Source organism: Bos indicus, chromosome X (assembly GCF_029378745.1).
Source record: "Bos indicus isolate NIAB-ARS_2022 breed Sahiwal x Tharparkar chromosome X, NIAB-ARS_B.indTharparkar_mat_pri_1.0, whole genome shotgun sequence".
In the NCBI taxonomy this organism is placed as follows: Eukaryota; Metazoa; Chordata; class Mammalia; order Artiodactyla; family Bovidae; genus Bos; species Bos indicus.
The window spans coordinates 723,080-742,987 of NC_091789.1; the positions used below are offsets into that span (position 1 = coordinate 723,080).

General features: G+C 39.3%; 1 protein-coding gene across 8 annotated transcripts in view; it reads left to right on the forward strand.

Annotated features, from left to right (window-relative positions):
- The window catches only part of SLC6A14 (solute carrier family 6 member 14), a 433,497-nt gene that overhangs the window by 319,121 nt on the left and 94,468 nt on the right, over positions 1 to 19,908 (forward strand). For all 8 annotated transcript variants that reach the window (XM_070784015.1, XM_070784014.1, XM_070784017.1 and 5 more), the window contains one exon: positions 9,782 to 9,881. In XM_070784015.1, coding sequence (XP_070640116.1) covers positions 9,857 to 9,881 — 25 coding nt within the window. In that variant the 5' untranslated portion in view covers positions 9,782 to 9,856. The remainder of the gene's footprint in view (positions 1 to 9,781; positions 9,882 to 19,908) is intronic.

A 19,908-nucleotide genomic window follows, 5' to 3' on the forward strand; every position in this document is an offset into this window, starting at 1 on the left:
ATGCTACTGGAGATCAGTGGAGAAATAACTCCAGAAAGAATGAAGGGATGGAGCCAAGGAGAAAACAATACCAAGTTGTGGATGTGACTAGTGTTAGACACAGGTCCGATCCTGTAAAGAGAAATATTGCATAGGAACCTGGAATGTTAGGTCCATAAATCAAGGCAAATTGAAAGTGGTCAAACAGGAGATGGCAAGAGTGAATGTCGACATTCTAGGAATCAGCGAACTGAAATGGACTGGAATGGGTGAATTTAACTCAGATGACCATTATATCTACTACTGCGGGCAGGAATCCCTTAGAAGAAACGGAGTAGCCATCATGGTCAAGAGAAGAGTCCGAAATGCAGTACTTGGATGCAATCTCAAAAACAACAGAATGATCTCTGTTCGTTTCCAAGGCAAACCCTTCAATATCACAGTAATCCAAGTCTATGCCCCAACCAGCAATGCTGAAGAAGCTGAAGTTGAATGGTTCTATGAAGACCTATGAGAACTTTTAGAACTAACACTCAAAAAATATGTCCTTTTCATTATAGGGGACTGGAATGCAAAAGTAGGAAGTCAAGAAACACCTGGAGTAACAGGCAAATTTGGCCTTGGAATACGGAATGAATCAGGGCAAAGGCTAATAGAATTTTGCCAAGAGAATGCACTGGTCATAGCAAACACCCTCTTCCAACAACACAAAAGAAGACTCTACACATGGACATCACCAGATGGGCAATACCGAAATCAGACTGATTATATTCTTTGCAGCCAAAGACAGAGAAGCTCTATACAGTCAGCAAAAGCAAGACTGGGAGCTGACTGTGGCACAGATCATGAGCTCCTTATCCAAATTCAGTCTTAAATTGAAGAAAGTAGGGAAAACCACTAGACCATTCAGGTATGACCTAAATCAAATCCCTTATGATTATACAGTGGAAGTGAGAAATAGATTTAAGGGACTAGATCTGATAGATAGAGTCCCTGATGAACTATGTACGGAGGTTCATGACATTGTACAGGAGACAGGGATCAAGACCATCCCCATGGAAAAGAAATGCAAAAAAGCAAAATGGCTGTCTGGGGAGGCCTTACAAATATCTTTGAAAAGAAGAGAAGCAAAAAGCAAAGGAGAAAAGGAAAGATATAAGCATCTGAATGCAGAGTTCCAAAGAATAGCAAGGAAATAAGGAAGCCTTCCTCAGCAATCAATGCAAAGAAATAGAGGAAAACAACAGAATGGGAAAGACTAGAGATCTCTTCAAGAAAATTAGAGATACCAAGGCAACATTTCATGCAAATATGAGTTCAATAAAGCACAGAAATGGTATGGACCTAACAGAAGCAGAAGATATTAAAAGAGGTGGCAAGAATACACAGAAGAACTGTACAAAAAAAGAGCTTCGCGACTCAGATAATCACGATGGTGTGATCACTCACCTAGAGCCAGACGTCCTGGAATGTGAAGTCAAGTGGGCCTTAGAAAGCATCACTATGAACAAAGCTAGTGGAGGTGATGGAATTCCAGTTGATCTATTTCAAATCCTGAAAGATGATGCTGTGCAAGTGCTGCACTCAATTTGCCAGCAAATTTGGAAAACTCAGCAGTGGCCACAAGACTGGAAGAGGTCAGTTTTCATTCCAATCCCAAAGAAAGACAATGCCAAAGAATGCTCAAACTAAAACACAAGTGTACTCATTTCACACGCTAGTAAAGTAATTCTCAAAATTCTCCAAGCCAGGCTTCAGCAATCCGTGAACCATGAACTTCCAGATGTTCAAGCTGGTTTTAGAAAAGGCAGAGGAACCAGAGATCAAATTGCCAACATCTGCTGGATCATGGAAAAAGCAAGAGAGTTCCAGAAGAACATCTATTTCTGCTTTATTGACTATGCCAAAGCCTTTGACTGTGTGGATCACAATAAATGGTGGAAAATTCTGAAAGAGATGGAAATACCAGACCACCTGACCTGCCTCTTGAGAAACCTGTTTGCAGGTCAGGAAGCAAGAGTTAGAACTGGACATGGAACAACAGACTGGTTCCAAATAGGAAAAGGAGTACGTCGAGGCTGTATATTGTCACCCTGCTTATTTAACTTATATGCAGAGTACATCATGAGAAACTCTGGGCTGGAAGAAACACAAACTGGAATCAAGATTGCCGGGAGAAATATCAATAACCTCAGATATGCAGATGACACCACCCTTATGGCAGAAAGTGAAGAGGAACTAAAAATCCTCTTGATGAAAGTGAAAGAGGAGAGAGAAAAGTTGGCTTAAAGCTCAACATTCAGAAAATGAAGATCATGGCATCTGGTCCCATCACTTCATGGCAAGTAGATGGAGAAACAGTAGAAACAGTGTCGGACTTTATTTTTTGGGGCTCCAAAATCACTGCAGATGGTGATTACAACCATGAATTTAAAAGATGCTTACTCCTTGGAAGGAAAGTTTTGACCAACGTAGATTGAATATTGAAAAGCAGAGACATTACTTTGCCAACAAAGGTCCATCTAGTCAAGGCTATGGTTTTTCCAGTGGTCATGTATGGATGTGAGATTTGGACTATGAAGAAGGCTGAGTGCCAAAGAATTGATGCTTTTGAACTGTGGTGTTGGAGAAGACTCTTGAGAGTCCCTTGGACTGCAAGGAGATCCAACCAGTCCATTCTGAAGGAGATCAGCCCTGGGTATTCTTTGGAAGGAATGATGCTAAAGCTCAAACTCCAGTACTTTGGCCACCTCATACAAAGAGTTGACTCATTGGAAAAGAATCTGTTGCTGGGAGGGATTGGGGGCAGGAGAAAAGGGGACGACAGAGGATGAGATGGCTGGATGGCATCACCAACTTGATGGATGTGAGTTTGAGTGAACTCTGGGAGGTGGTGATGGACAGGGAGGCCTGGCGTGTTGCTATTCATGGGGTTGCAAAGAGTTGGACACAACTGAACAAGTGAACTGAACTGAACTGAACTGAAGAGTGGTAAATGCTTGAAGGGAAATGAGGCCCTAAAAGTAGAGCTATGTCAGTGGAAGCCAAACGCTATTCAACCCTGAGTAGGCTTATAGCCTTTGACCTGCCCTTACCTCCTCAGGTAGGCCTCACTAAAAGTACTCCACCTATTTGCTGTGAGCTCTGGGTATTTTCGACTTGCCCATTTTTGAACTGCTTCCCTCAGGCCTCATAAGAGAATTTAAAGTTTTATTATGATGACTGTATCCAGATTTCTTGCAATAATTTCCTTTGCTCAAAACTTGGAGTTCCATTCTAGTGATAATATGAGCTTGTATTTGATGTTTTCAAAGTCATTTAATATAAATCATATCTAGTGCTACTTATGTGCCTGCTTTATCATAGAAATAATCAATGATCCAAAGTTGGTATGGGAGGTAAATACTGCATGCTGGGGATGTCATATACAACTTTATTAACAACAAATAAAGTGACTTCCCTGGTGGTCCAGTGGTTGAAGACTTTGCCTTCCAATGCAGGGGGTGTGGGTTCAATCCCTGGTCGGGAGTGAAGATCCCACATGCCTCTCAGCCAAAAAACTAAAACATAAAACAGAAGCAGTGCTGTAACAAATTCAATAAGGACTTTAAAGAACAGCAAAAATGGGCATGAAATAATGCTACGGGGCATGAAAAGAAGAATGAAATGTGGGTCTCCACTCCTTAGAATTTACTCATTCATTGTCATGAAAATGGAAAAGAAAATTCAATTGTCAAGTGACATCAGTATAGGAATTTCTAGAGCTCATTCCCCTTCAGCCCAGAAACATCCATTTGAACAGCTGTGAACAAGACTACCTTCTCAAGAGTGAAGGATTCTGGGTAAGGGATTACCATTTCTGGGTAGTAATTTCTGAAGCACAGAAATAGGAAAAGATACACTGAGGAAGGAAACATAGATTCTCACTACTCCTGTCTCTACTGGCCCAATCCTGAGTGGCCCAGGGCAGAGAGAGACACCATCCCTCTGGGAGAAGGAATGAAATGAGTGCCCGACTTCACTGCAAGAGCTGACCAGCACCAGCACCAGGTTGTGCAGTGGTAAAGAGTCCACTTGCCAATGCAGGAGATGCAGGTTCAACCTCTGGGTTGGGAAGATCTCCTGGAGGAGGAAATGACAACCCACTCCAGTACGCCTGAGAATGCATTGGAGCTTATAAAATAAAACTCGAGATCTAGTTATCTTACCTCAAAAATGTAGACCAGCATATTAGGCATCTTCTTGTCTCTGGACGTCTACAGGGGTTTCCCTGTTACAGCATGGGATTGATTTGCTTCTGTTCTGTTCTGACCCATGTGACCAGCCAAGGTGATGAAAAACATCTTAATAAACTTGGCAAATCTTGTGTTGGTGACTGGGAGATAAGAAAGTCTTACTCCAAATATCCTATAAGCATTATAAAACTACAGATATCTTTTAAACTGTAGCCTCTGATACCAACTGTGAGAAAGGAACAGTATTATTTCTTAAGAGCCATCTTGACAGCACTGAAAAGCATTGCCACCATTACTTAAGGGCAGTCTGTGATCAGCTATATAAACCAAAAGTAATGGAAGTATCCTTGCCCTCTCAAAACCAATAAACCAAATACAACACTGGCCTAAATGGATATAGTAGACACGTAATTTTAATATATAATAGGAAAAGTAATATTTACCCACATTGAATAAACAGTGCATAATATGAAAATAAAGCAGTTAAATATTTTACTTTTTAAATTAATTTTTATTGGAGTATAATTGCTTGACAGTGCCATGCTAGCTCCCACTGCACAGCAAAGTAAATCAGCCACATGTATATACATCTACTTCTTTCCAGATTTCCCTCCCACCCAGGTCACTACAGAACATTGAGCAGAGTTCCCTGTGCTATACAGCAGGCTCTCATACTAGCCATCCAATTTATATATTGTAGTGTATATTTGTCAATCCCAATCCCCCAATTCACCCCACACTCCTGCCTTTGGTAGTCATAAATCTGTTCTCTACATCTGTGACTCTATAAAATATCTTACTTTTTCTATTACTGCAGCAAAATCTCATGATAACCATGAATATAACTCAATTCATGATTGGCTCCCATACTCCACTCTGGTCTCTTCTCAAATAGGGGTGGGTTATCTTTCTGAGGTGTGCATAGGGACACTGAGGGACAAATAAAGGTATTGAAATAGAATGGACAACCTCCATTGAGAGATGCCAAGCTGTATCCAGGAGCCAGATGGATTTTATTAGTGCAACTGGACTTTTGAAAATGGATGCAAGCTCACTCTTCCAGATCACCAAGTCACTACATTTAACTTTTTGATAATGCAACCTTACAATTTTTGAGACTGAATTTTGAACTCTACTTGGCAGTTTATGGCAGAGACTTTTACTATACTATTATCACTGTCTCAATCTAACTACTACTACTGCTACTATTTACTTAGTAGGAGCTACCATATATTGAGTGCTTTCATGTGTTTCACAACCTATGCTTTAGATGAACATCTGACTCCTTATAACAGCCTTAACAAGATAGGTAATATTACCAGAATATTATAGGCACTTTACCCGTCTTACTGGTACAGTGGTTCTGAGAGGTTAGCTAACTTTCCCAGAGTCACTCAGCGATAGAGCTGGATTCAGGTCCAGAGTTTTTAATGTCAAAGCCCCAGTGCTTAACAACTACTATACCACATGGTATACTTCCTTTTCTTATTGTATATTAATACTTTCTTTGCTTACAGTCCATAAGAAATCTAATTAAAAACACAAATGTAGCCAGAATGGGCTCCCCTTCTCAACCTGTTTCTTCTCTCTCTTCTCAACTAAAGAGAGCTAGCCAAGAAGACTGCATTGCTGGGAAGCTGGGGAAGGAAGAGGACTGTCTCTACTAAGGACCTGTTTACTTTTTTAATTAACAAAGTATGAGGAGACCTTTTCTGATGTGTTTCAGGACCTAGAATGGAAATTTATACCATTACATGCTTGTAATGGAAATGTGTTCTCTGTTTAACAACTTCAAAATGAAACACGTTATTGATGCAATATGGACCAGCAGTGTGGCCAAACACTTAACTAGAAGAAAAGAAAAATGAAAACAATAACCCAAATGACCAAATTAGACTAAAGTTAGCTAAAGCATAAATTGGCAAAACCAAAGAAAGCTTCTAACCTTTCCCAATCAAATTAAATATACATATGTAGCTGGTTAAAGATTTAATTTTATAAATTTTAACAAAAACATCATTGCCATTTGTACATTGGTGAGAGACACTGGAGTTGTGCTCAGGTGGAATGTAACTTGCTCATATACAATCTAGGCAATAACTAGTTTCAGAATTATGCAAATACACCTACCGTGTAAGTCATTTCAATTTTGTCTCTGAAACTTATCATCTGTTTATACAGAAGGAACAATAGAATGTTCCTCACTGGTTCTCTTTCCCAGACTGAGATTCAGAAAGAGGTTGGGTAGTTTTGTTTTGATTTGTTAGACTTCAAAGGCTGAGAGCTGACTTCATCCATGCCTCAGTTACAGAACACCATCCCCACTGGTCCCTGCAAGGCCCTGCTCTTTTTTGGTATCTATCAATCTATCATCATCTATCTGTCATCTGTCTATTCCATTCTTACCTGCATTCTCCACTTCTATTATCCTCCTCTTACCATTGGCAGTCATTCTAATGCATTTGATATGTATAGTTTTATTTTTTTGTAAAATGCCTATTTTTATTTTATGCACATGTATTTTAAAATTTATATAAATGACAGTGTTTTGTAGACCACATTGTTTTCTTAATTCCTGCTCAACATACACAGAAATATATACGTATGTATATGCCACGCATAAGTTACCCAAAGCATAAAATCACAAAATAAGACTTCTTCTGCATTACCTTTCCTAATAACTGTTGCCTAGTATTTTGGGGAATGGGAATGTCAACTGTGAATTGTGGAAAGTAAAGTATGGCCATTCCAAAACACTGATTTTATTTTGAAAAACATGTGGTATTACCTTTACTGGAGGTATATACCTCTTTCTCGAGCAGATCATGTTTATTTTTTCCAAAATAGGATATGTTGACCAACTGACATTCACATCTCAGGGTCTCCTTGCTAGTTCTCTAGTCTTAATAAACCTCGGGAACAAACTATAGGTTGCTTGTAATTATGAGTTTTGTGTTCTGACAACCACGTATGCACAGAGGTCTGATTACTCAAACCTTTCTCAGCCTGTCTGAATGAACAGCACTAAAATAATTAGTAAAAGGTAATGAAAATGTACTATCATTTATGAAAATGAAGTGGACAAAAACCAGTATATATTTTTGACATGTTCAGAAACTTAAATTCCAGTCCTAGATCAACTACAGATCCACTGTGTGGCTCTCAACGTGGCTTATTTAAGTCTTCATCTAGAAAATGAGGGGGTGGACTAGATAAAGGCCTAAGGTCTTTTTACAGTGCTGTTACTCCAGGCTTCTATGATTTGCACTTGTGGTTCCATGAATACTTTATTTCTTCTCCTCCCTACCTATCACCCAATTAACCTGGGGAAAACTAGGAAAGACAGTAGATTAGGCTGCTTTTTATTTTTTCTGGGAGAGTTGGAAGATGAAAGGCCCCAAAGCAGGAACAGGTAACAATAGATACCTTTGAGAAGCCATGACAGAAAGTTAGAGGCAGCTATAGGCAGGTAAGACTTGATTTAGAGAAGATATTGTGGCTTGTTCACAGACCTAAGAAACAAAAGTGTGTACTGTTCAACAGATAATAAAAATAGTCCCTGGATCAGAAACTTGAATCTATTAGGCAGGACTAATGATTTTTCAAAATATTATGTTTGAACAGCACTTTCTGTGCAAAAACCTTGAAAATATTCTCTGTGTCTCTGCTTAAGGCAAACATGTATTTAGCTGAATGAATACGCTGATGTCTGTTGTACACATATCCAGAAAAATACTCAAATGGCCCCAGTCTAATGTAGTGACATATTTCAAGCCTGTTATTCAATGTGTAGCTGAATTTTCTCCAAGGATATTGCAACATCGCCAGCCTAATTCCCAAAGGTCTGTTGGGACTGGAAGGGAGCTGGGAGATCATTGATCCACATCTGAGACTGGCTGGGAGTCAGGAAATGAACTTCAAATGCGTCATCATCTCAGCTGCTGAAGGCCTGCTGCACGGCAGAATTTAGCATCGCCCCAGTAAAACCTGAGTGGGACCCTTTCCAAGGTCATAAACTTTGCCTTTTCCAGCTCCATCTCCAGACCTGTGCATCCCTCCAGGGCTTCACCAGCTCACACCCCATCTTCCACTATTCCAGTTTCCTAAGAACCTCTTATGTTGTATAGTCAGTATAGTCTCCTGCATCGTCTTGTTGGTATCTGGTGCCAAGACCTGGCTTACAGGGAAGGCAGGTCTTAGATGAGGGTCAAATACTGGCTGTGGCAATGAGTACACATATATTGTTGGAAAGATATTTCCCAAGATCCTATGTTAATATTAAACTTTTATTTTATATTGAAGTATAGTCAATTAACACGGATTCCCTGGTAGTTCAGCAGTAAAGAATCCACGTGCACACTGTTTACAATAGCTAGGACATGGAAGCAACCCAGATGTCCACTGGCAGACTAATGGATAAAGAGGTTGTGGTACATATACACAATGGAATATTAGTGAATAGTGAAGTCGCTCAGTCGTGTCCGACTCTTTGCGACCCCATGGACTGTAGCCTACCAGGCTTCTCTGTCCATGGGATTTTCCAGGCAATAGTCCTGGAGTGGATTGCCATTTCCTTCTCCAAATGGAATATTACTCAGCTATAAAAAAGAACACATTTGAGTCAGTTCTTATGAAGTGGATGAAACTGGAGTGAAGAGTGAAGTAAGTCAGAAAGAGAAACACCAATATAGTATATTAACACATATATATGAAATTTAGAAAGATGGTAATGACAATCCTATATGCAAGGCAGCAAAAGAGACACAAATGTAAAGAACAGACTTTTGGATTCTATGGGAGAAGGGGAGGGTGGGATGATTTGAGAGAATAGCATTGAAACATGTATATTACCATATGTGAAATAGATGACCAGTACAAGTTTGGTGCATGAAGCAGGGCACTCAAAGCCAGTGCTCTGGGACAACCCAGAGGAATGGGATGGGGATGGAAGTGGGAGTGGGGTTCAGGATGGGGGGACACATGTACACCCATGGCTGATTCATATCGATGTATTGCAAAAACCACCACAATATTGTAAGTATCCTCCAATTAAAATAAATTAATTAAATAAATTTAAAAAAAAGAATCTGCCTGCAGTGCAGGAGGCGTGGATCAGTCCCTTGGTCGGAAAGGTCCTCTTGAGAGGAAATGGCAGTGGACTCCAGTGTGCTTGCTGAGAAATCCCATGGACAGAAGAGCCTGGTGACTTACAGTCCATGGAGTTATACAAGAGTGGGGCACGACATAGTGACTAAACAACAAACAGCCATTAACAATGTGATACTTTCAGGTGGATAGCAAATGGATTCAGCCATACATATACATGCATCCATTCTCCTCCAAACTCCCTTTCCAACCAGGCTGCCACAAAACATTGAGCAGAGTTATCTACAGTAAGTCCTTTTCAGTTATTCATTTTAAATATAGCAGTGTGTATGTGTTAATCCCAATCTACCTAACTATCCCTTCCCCCAATTCTTCCCCCCTGGTAACCATAAATTCATTCTCTAAGTCTGTGAATCTGTTTCTGTTTTGTAAATAAGTTTATTTGTATCCTTTCATTTCAGATTCTGCATCCAAGACCTAATTTGGTGGAAGCATCACTGTGGCCTAGAGTGGATCACTAATGCACTCATGTTTTTATGCGTAAACAGAAGCAAAGTCAAGGTTAGAAAGAAAATCTCTCCTATTACCCCTAACTTGGTATTCTTTGGACTCGTGTGTGTGTGTGTGTGTGTGTGTGTGTGTGTGTGTGATTTTCTTCCTGACAGTGTTCAATTACAAATCTCTGACAAAACAGTTAACAAAAGGTACCCTAGTATAATGTGATGCTAAGAGCAGAGTCTTTGAAATAAGATCTGGGCTTGGATACTGGATAGAATACTGTGACCTTGAACAAATAGATGAAGTTCTCAGAGTGCCTGAAGAACTATGGATGGAGGTTCATAACACTGAATAGGAGGCAGAGTTCAAAACCATCCCCAAGAAAAAGAAATGCAAAAAGGCAAAATGGTTGTTGAAGGAGGCCTTACAAACATCTGAGGAAAGAAGATAAGTGAAAGGCAAAGGAGAAAAGGAAAGATATATCCATCTGAATGCAGAGTTCCAGAGAATAGCAAGGAAAGGTAAGAAAGCCTTCTTAGTGAACAATACAAAAAAAAAAAAAAAATAGAGGAAAACAATAGAATGGGAAAGACTAGAGATCTCTTTAAGAAAATTAGAGCTTCTGAACAACAACAAATGTATCTACATAACTTTTTGAACATACTAAATTCAGTTATACAGGTTTCAATGTCCTTCTCTGCTAATTCTAGCATTGGTGTCATTTCTGAGTCAGTTTCAGTTGTCTCTTCTCCTCATTATGGATCGTGTTTCCTTGCCTCTTGACATGGCTATTAATCTTTGATTTGATGCCAGACATTGTGATTTCACCTTGATGACTGCTGGATATTGTTGTATCTCTATAAATATTCCTGAGCCTTTTCCTATGATGCAGTTAATTTACCTGGGAATATTTTTATCTATTTGGGTCTTGCTTTGATGATTTTGTTGGGTAGATCTGGAGAAGTGTTCAGTCTAGGGCTACTAATTTCCCACTACTGAAGAATGACCCTTCTGTATACCCTGCCCAGTGCTCATGAGTTATGAGTTTTTCCAGTCTGGATAGTGGAGATAGGGATTATTTCCAACACTGTGTAAGCACGAGACAGTTTTTCTAATTTTTTTCAGATGGTTCTTTTCCAGACTTGGTTAGTTTCCTCATACATGTACCAGTAATTACTGTGCTGAATACTTAATGATGGTCCTTTGCCGATCTCCAGTGCTTTCTCTCCAGCTCTCTCCTCCCTAGTGGTCTATCCTATGGACTCTAGGGCTGTATTACTGTCATAAGACTTACAGCTATACATGTTTAACCAAAGAAGTTTACTGCCTTTGCCTCAGTTCCCATTCTCTATGCCATAGTTCAGAAAATATCTGAAGATAGTAAGTTGGGGGCAATTATAGGGCTCAGCTTATACGTTTCCTATCCTAGTTATCACTGCCCTTCACTGATTGATAACCAGTGTTTCAAAAACCGTTTCATGGATTTTGTCTGGTTTTGTTTTTATGATTGTTTTAAGTGAGAAGGTAAATCCCATCCTTATTATTCTATCTTGGCTGAAAAATTCCAAATGAACTTTCTCATCTGGGAAATGGAAATAATAGAGGTACCTATGGCAGTGAGTATTTGTAGAGATTAAATGAGATAATACACGTGAGACTTTCTCATAGTAGCTGCTCAATAAATATGTATTCTTTCCTTCTCCTTCCTTATATGCTAACATACTTCTCCACACCATTACCACAGGGGACTGCTCCTTTTAATGGCCCTCAAGGATGACAGGGGCTGTTTGATCAGTGTCTGTAACCAGTAGACTTTGGAGACAGGAAAAAAAAGAATCACACTTGAGCTATCTTAAGAAAACAGGTTGAAGTAAGTAGGTTCATATTTCCTCCAGTGCTAAGAGTAGGTAAAAACAAGTTAACTCTATCACCACTTCCAAAGGATAGTCATTTTTTGTTAGATACTTCTCTTTCAGAGCTTCAGAATTGAAAGAGAGAGATGAAAGCATGCTAATAAAATCAACAAATATCTAAGTAAAAAAAAAAAAAAAGAAAGAAAGAGAGAGATGGAAAGGGAGGGAGAGTGAAAGAGAAAGAGAGAATGTTCATCATTATAACACAGATAGACCTTTAAAGGTTAGGGTTAAATTTGATACTCAGTGTACTTTGGGACAATTGGTATTTATTTTCATAACTTACTTAAGTCTACGGATAACTTATAGATAGTCCTCTATGCCTTCTCCAGGAAACAACATACTTTAAAGTGAGGAAGTGCCACACCCTCTTAGAAAACCAGAGAGAAAGATTGAAGAAGGTTCAGATGGAAAAGGAGGGCAGACACTCAAGGATGATGCAGGCCAAGAAGTGAGTTACAGCTAGTATACAGTGTTCAAATATAATACAGAGTATAACTTAACCTTTGAAAAAGGAAAAATCTTTCTGAAGGTTGAGTCAACTTATACTCTACATCTTTCCCATGCACATTTTATTTATTTTTTAAAATTTTAATGTATTTATTTTTTAATTTAAATTTATTTATTTTAATTGGAGGCTAATTACTTTACAATACTGTATTGGTTTTGCCATACATCAACATGAATCTGCCACGGGTATACACATGTTCCCCACCCTGAACCCCCCTCCCACCTCCCTCCCCATACCATCCCTCTGGGTCATCCCAGTGCACCAGTCCCAAGCATCCTGTATCCTGCATCGAACCTGGACTGGCGATTCGTTTCTTATATGATATTATACATGTTTCAATGCCATTCTCCCAAATCATCCTACCCTCTCCCTCTCCCACAGAGTCCATAAGACTGTTCTATACATCTGTGTCTCTTTTGCTGTCTCGCATACAGGGTTATCGTTACCATCTTTCTAAATTCCAAATATATGCATTAGTATACTGTATTGGTGTTTTTCTTTCTGACTTACTTCACTCTGTGTAATAGGCTCCAGTTTCATCCACCTCATTAGAACTGATTCAAATTTATTCCTTTCAATGGCTGAGTAATACTCCATTGTGTATATGTACCACAGCTTTCTTATCCATTCATCTGCTGATGGGCATCTAGGTTGCTTGCATGTCCTGGCTATTATAAACAGTGTTGAGATGAACATTGGGGTACACGTGTCTCTTTCAATTCTGGTTTCCTCGATGTGTATGCCCAGCAGTGGGATTGCTGGGTCATAAGGCAGTTCTATTTCCAGTTTTTTAAGGAATCTCCACACTGTTCTCCATAGTGGCTGTACTAGTTTGCATTCCCACCAACAGTGTAGGAGGGTTCCTTTTTCTCCACACCCTCTCCAGCATTTATTGCTTGTACACTTCTGGATAGCAGCCACTCTGACTGGCATGAAATGGTACCTCGTTGTGGTTTTGATTTGCATTTCTCTGATAATGAGTGCCCATGCACATTTTAGAATGTTGCCATGGCTGGTCCTGCTGAACATTCATTTGTTTGAACAATCCTTTCATTCAATTGTTTATTCAATTAGCAACTATCTATTCAACATCTACTATGTACATAGTATGTGAATAAAATATGGTATCTCTCCTCCAAGGACTTTTATAGTAAAACTGCTACCAAAGGTAAGAAGTGACCCTAATTGGTGCCCTTAACTTTAACAGAATCTCGCACTGCCAATCCACCATGGAAGTTGGGGAAGGAAAATGAATCTTCTAAAATTATGGTTCATTTTAGCCCTGACCCTGTAGCTTTAATTCAGTCCTACACACTCACACATCACATGCCCCCAAACCAATAAAGTTAAGTCCTATTTATCAACATTCACATAGGAACTAACATGTGTGTCTCTGGACTTGCCTGCCATTCCATTCCTGTGCCACTGTTACTGATTCTTGACTTTGTTTCACATTTTTTGATGCTGTTCCTGCCCTTTAGACTTGTCAACCTCAACTGATCATTACATATCAAGCTTGAGTCTCTAAGGACTTTCGCTTAGTTTACTTACCTCCCTGAATCTTTTTTATTCCTGGAGACCTCCAGTAGGGCAACTTAGTCTAGCTCTCCTGTTCATGACTCCCATTCTGTCTAGGCTTTTCCTGGTTCCTGGGAAATCAAAATAGGGCATTTAAGAATTTAGACATCAGGCAATAGGGAGTCTCCTCAAGAAGTACTTCAGAGATTTAGTTCTTCCTTTGACATGTATATATTAAGCAGCTACTATGTGCCAGGAACTCTGCTCTGATAAAGCTACAATCTAGTGGGGGAGATCTGTATTATTATTTTTTTTAAAGCACAAACAAATGTAACATGACAAGGACCAGAAGAACGAGTAATGGAACTAGGCCAGTGCTATGATGGAGGAAGACAGGCTAGTGACTACTGGAAATAGGGTATTAAGAAAAGTCCTCTCTAAAGAATTGTCACTTAAACAGATCTGTGGGATAGATACCAGCCAGTCATACAAAGATGCATTTGGGGGAAGAGCTTTCTATGCAGAAGAAATAGCAAGTAGAAAAAAAAAAAGTCCTATAGTGTGTGAGAGGAAAAGAACGGTGGTCATAGGGTTGGAGAATGATGAGCAAGAGAAGAATGACAAGAGATACGTTTGGAGATGTGGGCAGGGACCAGATCTTTGGTTCAATTTCATGACCATAGCATGCTGGAAGCTTCCCTTTGTGGCCGGGATCCAACTCCCTAGAGGGAACCTCAGATTGGAAGTAAGGAAGCCTGTGTTTTACTATTATTCTGTCATGAATTTAAGAGTCTATTTTAATGAGTAGCTACTCTTTTTTATAATTTTATTTATTTATTGGCTGTCCTGGATCTTCTTTGCTGTGCGGGGTTTTCTCTAGTTGTGGCAAGTGGAGGTTAATCTATATTTGTGGTGTGCTGGCTTCTGTTGTTGTGGAGCAGGGGCTGCAGGGCACACAGGCTTTAGTAATTGCAGCACATGGGCTCAGTAGTTGCAGTTCCTGGGCTCTGGAGCACAGGCTTAATAATTGCAGTGCATGGGCTTAGCTGCCCTGCTGCATGTGGGACCTTCCTGGACCAGGGATCAAACCTGTATCTCCTACATTGACAGGCAGATTCTTTACACGGAGTTACCAGGGAAGCCCGTCGCTGCTCTTTTTTTCTCCTTTATGCTTTATGTTTTTTTTTCATTGGAAAATGAGAGGATTGGATTGGACTTTCTTTAAGGTCCCTTTAAGCTCCAATATTCTATGATCTATAACAATAACTTTCAAAAGTCTGACAGAAATCTCTGATCTGTGGGTTGGTTTCAGCTGAGCTGTGTCAAACCTTGTTACTTATTTCTGGGGATATAAATCTTAAAGGGTCTTCTATAGATTTTAAATTTTAATGAGTTTTCTCAAAGTTAATTTTAACATATTTTAATAATCTCTGAAATAAGGGATAAGACATAATATTTTTATCCTCAATGGCCTTCAAAATGTGGCTTAAAAAAGACTTATTTACGAATTTTTAAATTGTGGCAGTTTGTATATAGATGAATTACTGAAGATGTTTTCTTGAGACATAATTCACATGTTTAAAGTAGACCATTCAATGGATTTTAGTATATTCAAGGGTCATGCAACCAGCACCACAAACATTTTTACAACGTTCCTCTGACATAGGTATGGTTTATAAGTTTAGGATATGACCACAATACGATCACAATAAAGAATGAACTTCATCTTGGAGATAGTAAAATCTGTAACTGTCTGCATATACTGGCTGCTTAGATGTGTATTTGTGTTGCTCTGATAGATGCCAAAAAATCTGACTATCACATGAATTGATGTCATTTGCTGAAGGCTGTTAGTTTGAATGGAGACATTTAGGGAAATTCACAGCCTTTCGTTTTCTAACCTCGGTACAGGAACCAAATAATTAGGCTTCTCTTGCTGCCTACTGGGCTTGTTTTGCTACTGACTTCTGATCTAGCCAGTGTGACACTGTGGCTAGCTGGGTTAGGAGAACATTTAATTCTAAATTTTGAATGCTTAGGTCTCAAATTGCTCCTGCTGTCAGCGCACTTTATCCATATAGAATATCATATGTTTTTCCTTGCTATCCAGTGTTCTTAAATCTTTTGGGAACTCTTCCAAGCATTTCTATGATAAAGGAAATTAAAAGAGCAGTTAGAATATAGTAAAAATCATGACGATGTTAAGGGTTTGAGCTCCAGTCAGTGGTCCATCAGCTAATTACACTTGAACTCCTGTTGGTAAAACTATGAATAAACTTAATGGATAGAGAATTGTATATTACTTGGGGTATTTTAGAGATGCTCAAAATTACACCTATATGTGGACTAGGTGTAAAAGAAAGCTGCCTGCCATATCAGCAAACAAAGGATGTTGCAGTCATCAAGCCATCTACAGCAACTATAGCTGCCCCCATGGTGAGCCTTGAGGGAACTCAGGATGGAAACAAACAGGCCACCTGCCACCAAGCCATCAGCCACTTGCGACCACCCCCAACTGTCACCCTGAGGGATTCAGGACTGAGAAAAGCTGGATACTGGCCCCCGATAGCTAAGGAGCATATCAAAGAAATGATTTCAGTAAGCCCAGACTCTTGCATCTTCCCATTCATAGAAAAGTGCTAAATATATAAACTTGAAATGTCTGGTTTTTTTTTTTTTTTGAATTAACAGTAATCTTTGGAAGTTTCAACCACCAGGTTTTTCTATATATATTGGCTCCTCTATTACTTCTTCCAAACAGTTCTTCAGATAGCTCTGAGCACCTAGATAGCTCTGAGGAACTGCTTAAAAGAGATACTGGAGGAGTCAGGATATATAGGAAAACCAGGTGGTTGGAACTTCCAAAGATTACTGTTAATTCAAGAAAACCAGACATTTTAAGTTAATGTATTTAGCACTTTTCTATGTATGGGAAGATGCAAGAGTCTGGGCTTACTGAAATCATTTCTTTGATATCCACTTTAGCTATCTGCAGCCAGTATCCAGCTTTTCACAGTCCTGAATTTATATGCGAAGTACATCATGTGAAATGCTGGGCTGGATGAAGCACAAGCTGGAATCAAGATTACCAGGAGAAATATCAATAACCTCAGATATGCAGATGACACCACCCTTATGGCAGAAAGCAAAAAGGAACTAAAGCGCCTCTTGATGAAAGTGAAAGAGGAGAGTGAAAAAACTGGCTTAAAACTCAGCATTCAGAAAATGAAGATCTTGGCATCCAGTCCCTTCACTTCATGGCAAATAGATGAGGAAACAATGGAAACAGTGACAGACTTTATTTTCTTGGGCTCCAAAATCACTGCAGATGGTGCCTGCAGCCATGAAACTAAAAGATGCTTGCTCCTTGAAATAAAAGCTATGACAAACCTACACAGTGTATTAAAAAGTAGAGACATTACTTGGCCAACAAAGGTCTGTGTAGTCAAAGCTGTAATTTTTCCAGTAGTCATGAATGGATGTGAGAGTTGTACTATAAGGAAAGCTGAGCACCAAAGAATTGATGTTTTTGAGCTGTAGTGTTAGAGAAGACTCTTAAGAATCCCTTGGACTGCAAGGAGCTCCAACCAGTCAATCCTAAAGGAAATCAGTCCTGAATATTCATTGGAAGCACTGATGCTGAAGCTGAAGTTCCAATACTTTGGCCACCTGATATGAAGAGCCGACTCATTAAAAAAGACCCTGATGCTGGGAAAGATTGAAGGCAGGATGAGAAGGAGATGACAAAGGACAAGATGATTGGATGGTATTACCGACTCAATGGACATGAGTTTGAGCAAGCTCCAGGAGATGGTGAAGGACAAGGAATCCTGGCTTCCTGCAGTCCATGGGGTCGCAAAGAGTCTGACAGGACTACGCAACTGAAAAACAACATCTTCCATGCTTAAGTCCTCAGTTTTGTCCACCAAATAAAAATTATTTCTCAACTTTTAGGTCATGCATTTGTTTTTTCAGTATTCTATCCTGGAGAATTCCATGGACTATATAGTCCATGGGGTCGCAGAGTTGAACACAACTGAGTGACTTTTACTGTTTTTTTTTTTTTTTTTAGTCAATGTATCTGTCTACTTGTCAGTCCAAATTCGCTCATCAAGAATGGTCACTGGGAGATTTCTTGGGTGTTTGTCTCAAGCACATCCCAACAGGGAAGCCCCAAAAGTGAAAGTGTTATTTGCTCAGTCATGTCCTCTGTCCTTGGAATTCTCAAGGCAAGAAAAATAGAGTGGGTTGCCATTCCATTCTCCAGGAGAACTTCCTGACCCAGGGATTGAACCCGGGTCTCCTGCATTGCAGGCAGATTCTTTACCATCTGAGCCATCAGAAAGTCTAACAGCAAGTGTACTCCAGGGCTAAAGAAAAGGTACTTCTCTGAGAGGCATCAACATGAAGGTGCTTTTATTCTATAGTGTTAGCTAACGTAAAAGACATTCTTGAATATTTAATAGTGGCTCCTACAGGAGATGCCACTTTCTATGCCAGTCCTACAGAAGAATCAGTAATTGAATTTTTACAAATTCTCATGTAGTTATATCCATTAAAGTTTGAGAAGAACTAGATGCTTCTAAAGATGACCTCTATATCTACTAGGTTAGGTGGGACACATGGAACTTTCATGTAGTAGGTGTGGAGTGGGGTGTGTAACTACATTTAAAACAAGGTACAGAGTGGTGCCAGTGCTGCTGGGCCACAGATCACCTTTGTGAGGTAATGAGCTGATCTTTGATTTCTGTAATTCTGTAACTGGAATAGAACATAAAACCCAAGTACATATATTTGACCTAAATTCTTCTCTGGTTTGACTTATAATGTATCTAATACTAATACCTGCCAGCCTATCTTGAGTATTACCTAGAAGAATCTATGTGTATGTTACAAAAACAAATTACTTTGTTATTACTTTATACTTTTTGAAACAAATTTCAATGTTATCTCAATTTGATTCCAGGATACCTGCCTTTTCTGGGCCCCTGAGGATGTGCAATGGAGGGCTGCTTTATTTGATCTTAGATCCAAACTCAAAACACTAAGGCTGGACTGTTGAGCTGGTGAACAATAGATTGACTGTATGTCCCTGGCAACAGGAATTTCCAAGGGTACACTAGGGGGAAAGAATGTTAAAAACAATGAGTAGCCTCTTAAGAAGTAAATGGGGCTATCAGGAAAATCATGTATCGTGAGGTCCAGCGTTATGCCAGCAGGGTTTCACGTTTCTGTCCTTCTCTATTTCATTGGAAACAGAGGAGCTTTACTAGTTGCTTTGGGATGGTGTGACCAGTTATTATTTACGACTCCTCTCTGGTTTTTAACTTCTTAACTATAGTTCTTTAATCAAAACGCAAATAGTAATTAAGTTTAAAACCTCCTTTGAGGTGTTTTGTTGATGATTAAATCTTAGAAGCCAGATGGCAAAGTTGCAGAGTAGGCTGAGCAGAGAGAAAACATGAGCTTATTGAATTACTGACTTTGAATGCCTCTGAAATGTATTTATTTTGTTACTGAGCTATGTGCTGGACCTATGGAGAATTTAGAATATAAACTCTCTATGTCTTTATATTCTATATATTCTTTAATATTCCCAATTGGTAATGATAGTCAAAGCACTTTTGGATACCGTTGGCTAGAACAAGCACTGATATATAGCTCAACCAAAGGTTTATTTCATAAGAATTCAGAAGACTATAGGACTGTGAATTTAGTAGACATTTTGAAGAGCAAGACTGTTAATGCAAAAAACCCACAGATCTCATCATGATTAGAAGCAAACATTTAATACCTTATTGATTGAGCCATTGTTAAGAAGCTAGTCAAAGGGAGGATTGGTGGTGGCTCCCATTAAGTTGCAAAGGTTAATCAGAAAACCTAAATATTGACTCAGTCATTTAATAAGTATTTATTGAACACTAAAGGCAATGCAGATAAAATAAAACAACAAGGTTGGCATGATTTCTTTGCCTTTGGGAAGCTGGTGTTTTGATGGGGGAGATAAACAAAAAGGACAATAAAAAATAGGAATAGGCTAATTTTAGAAGGTGATTGCTGCTAAAAAGTATACTGTAAAAGGATGTTTGGATAGAAAGTGATTAGGGGCACCTGGTTTAGAGCACCTGGTTTAGAGTTATATGAGATG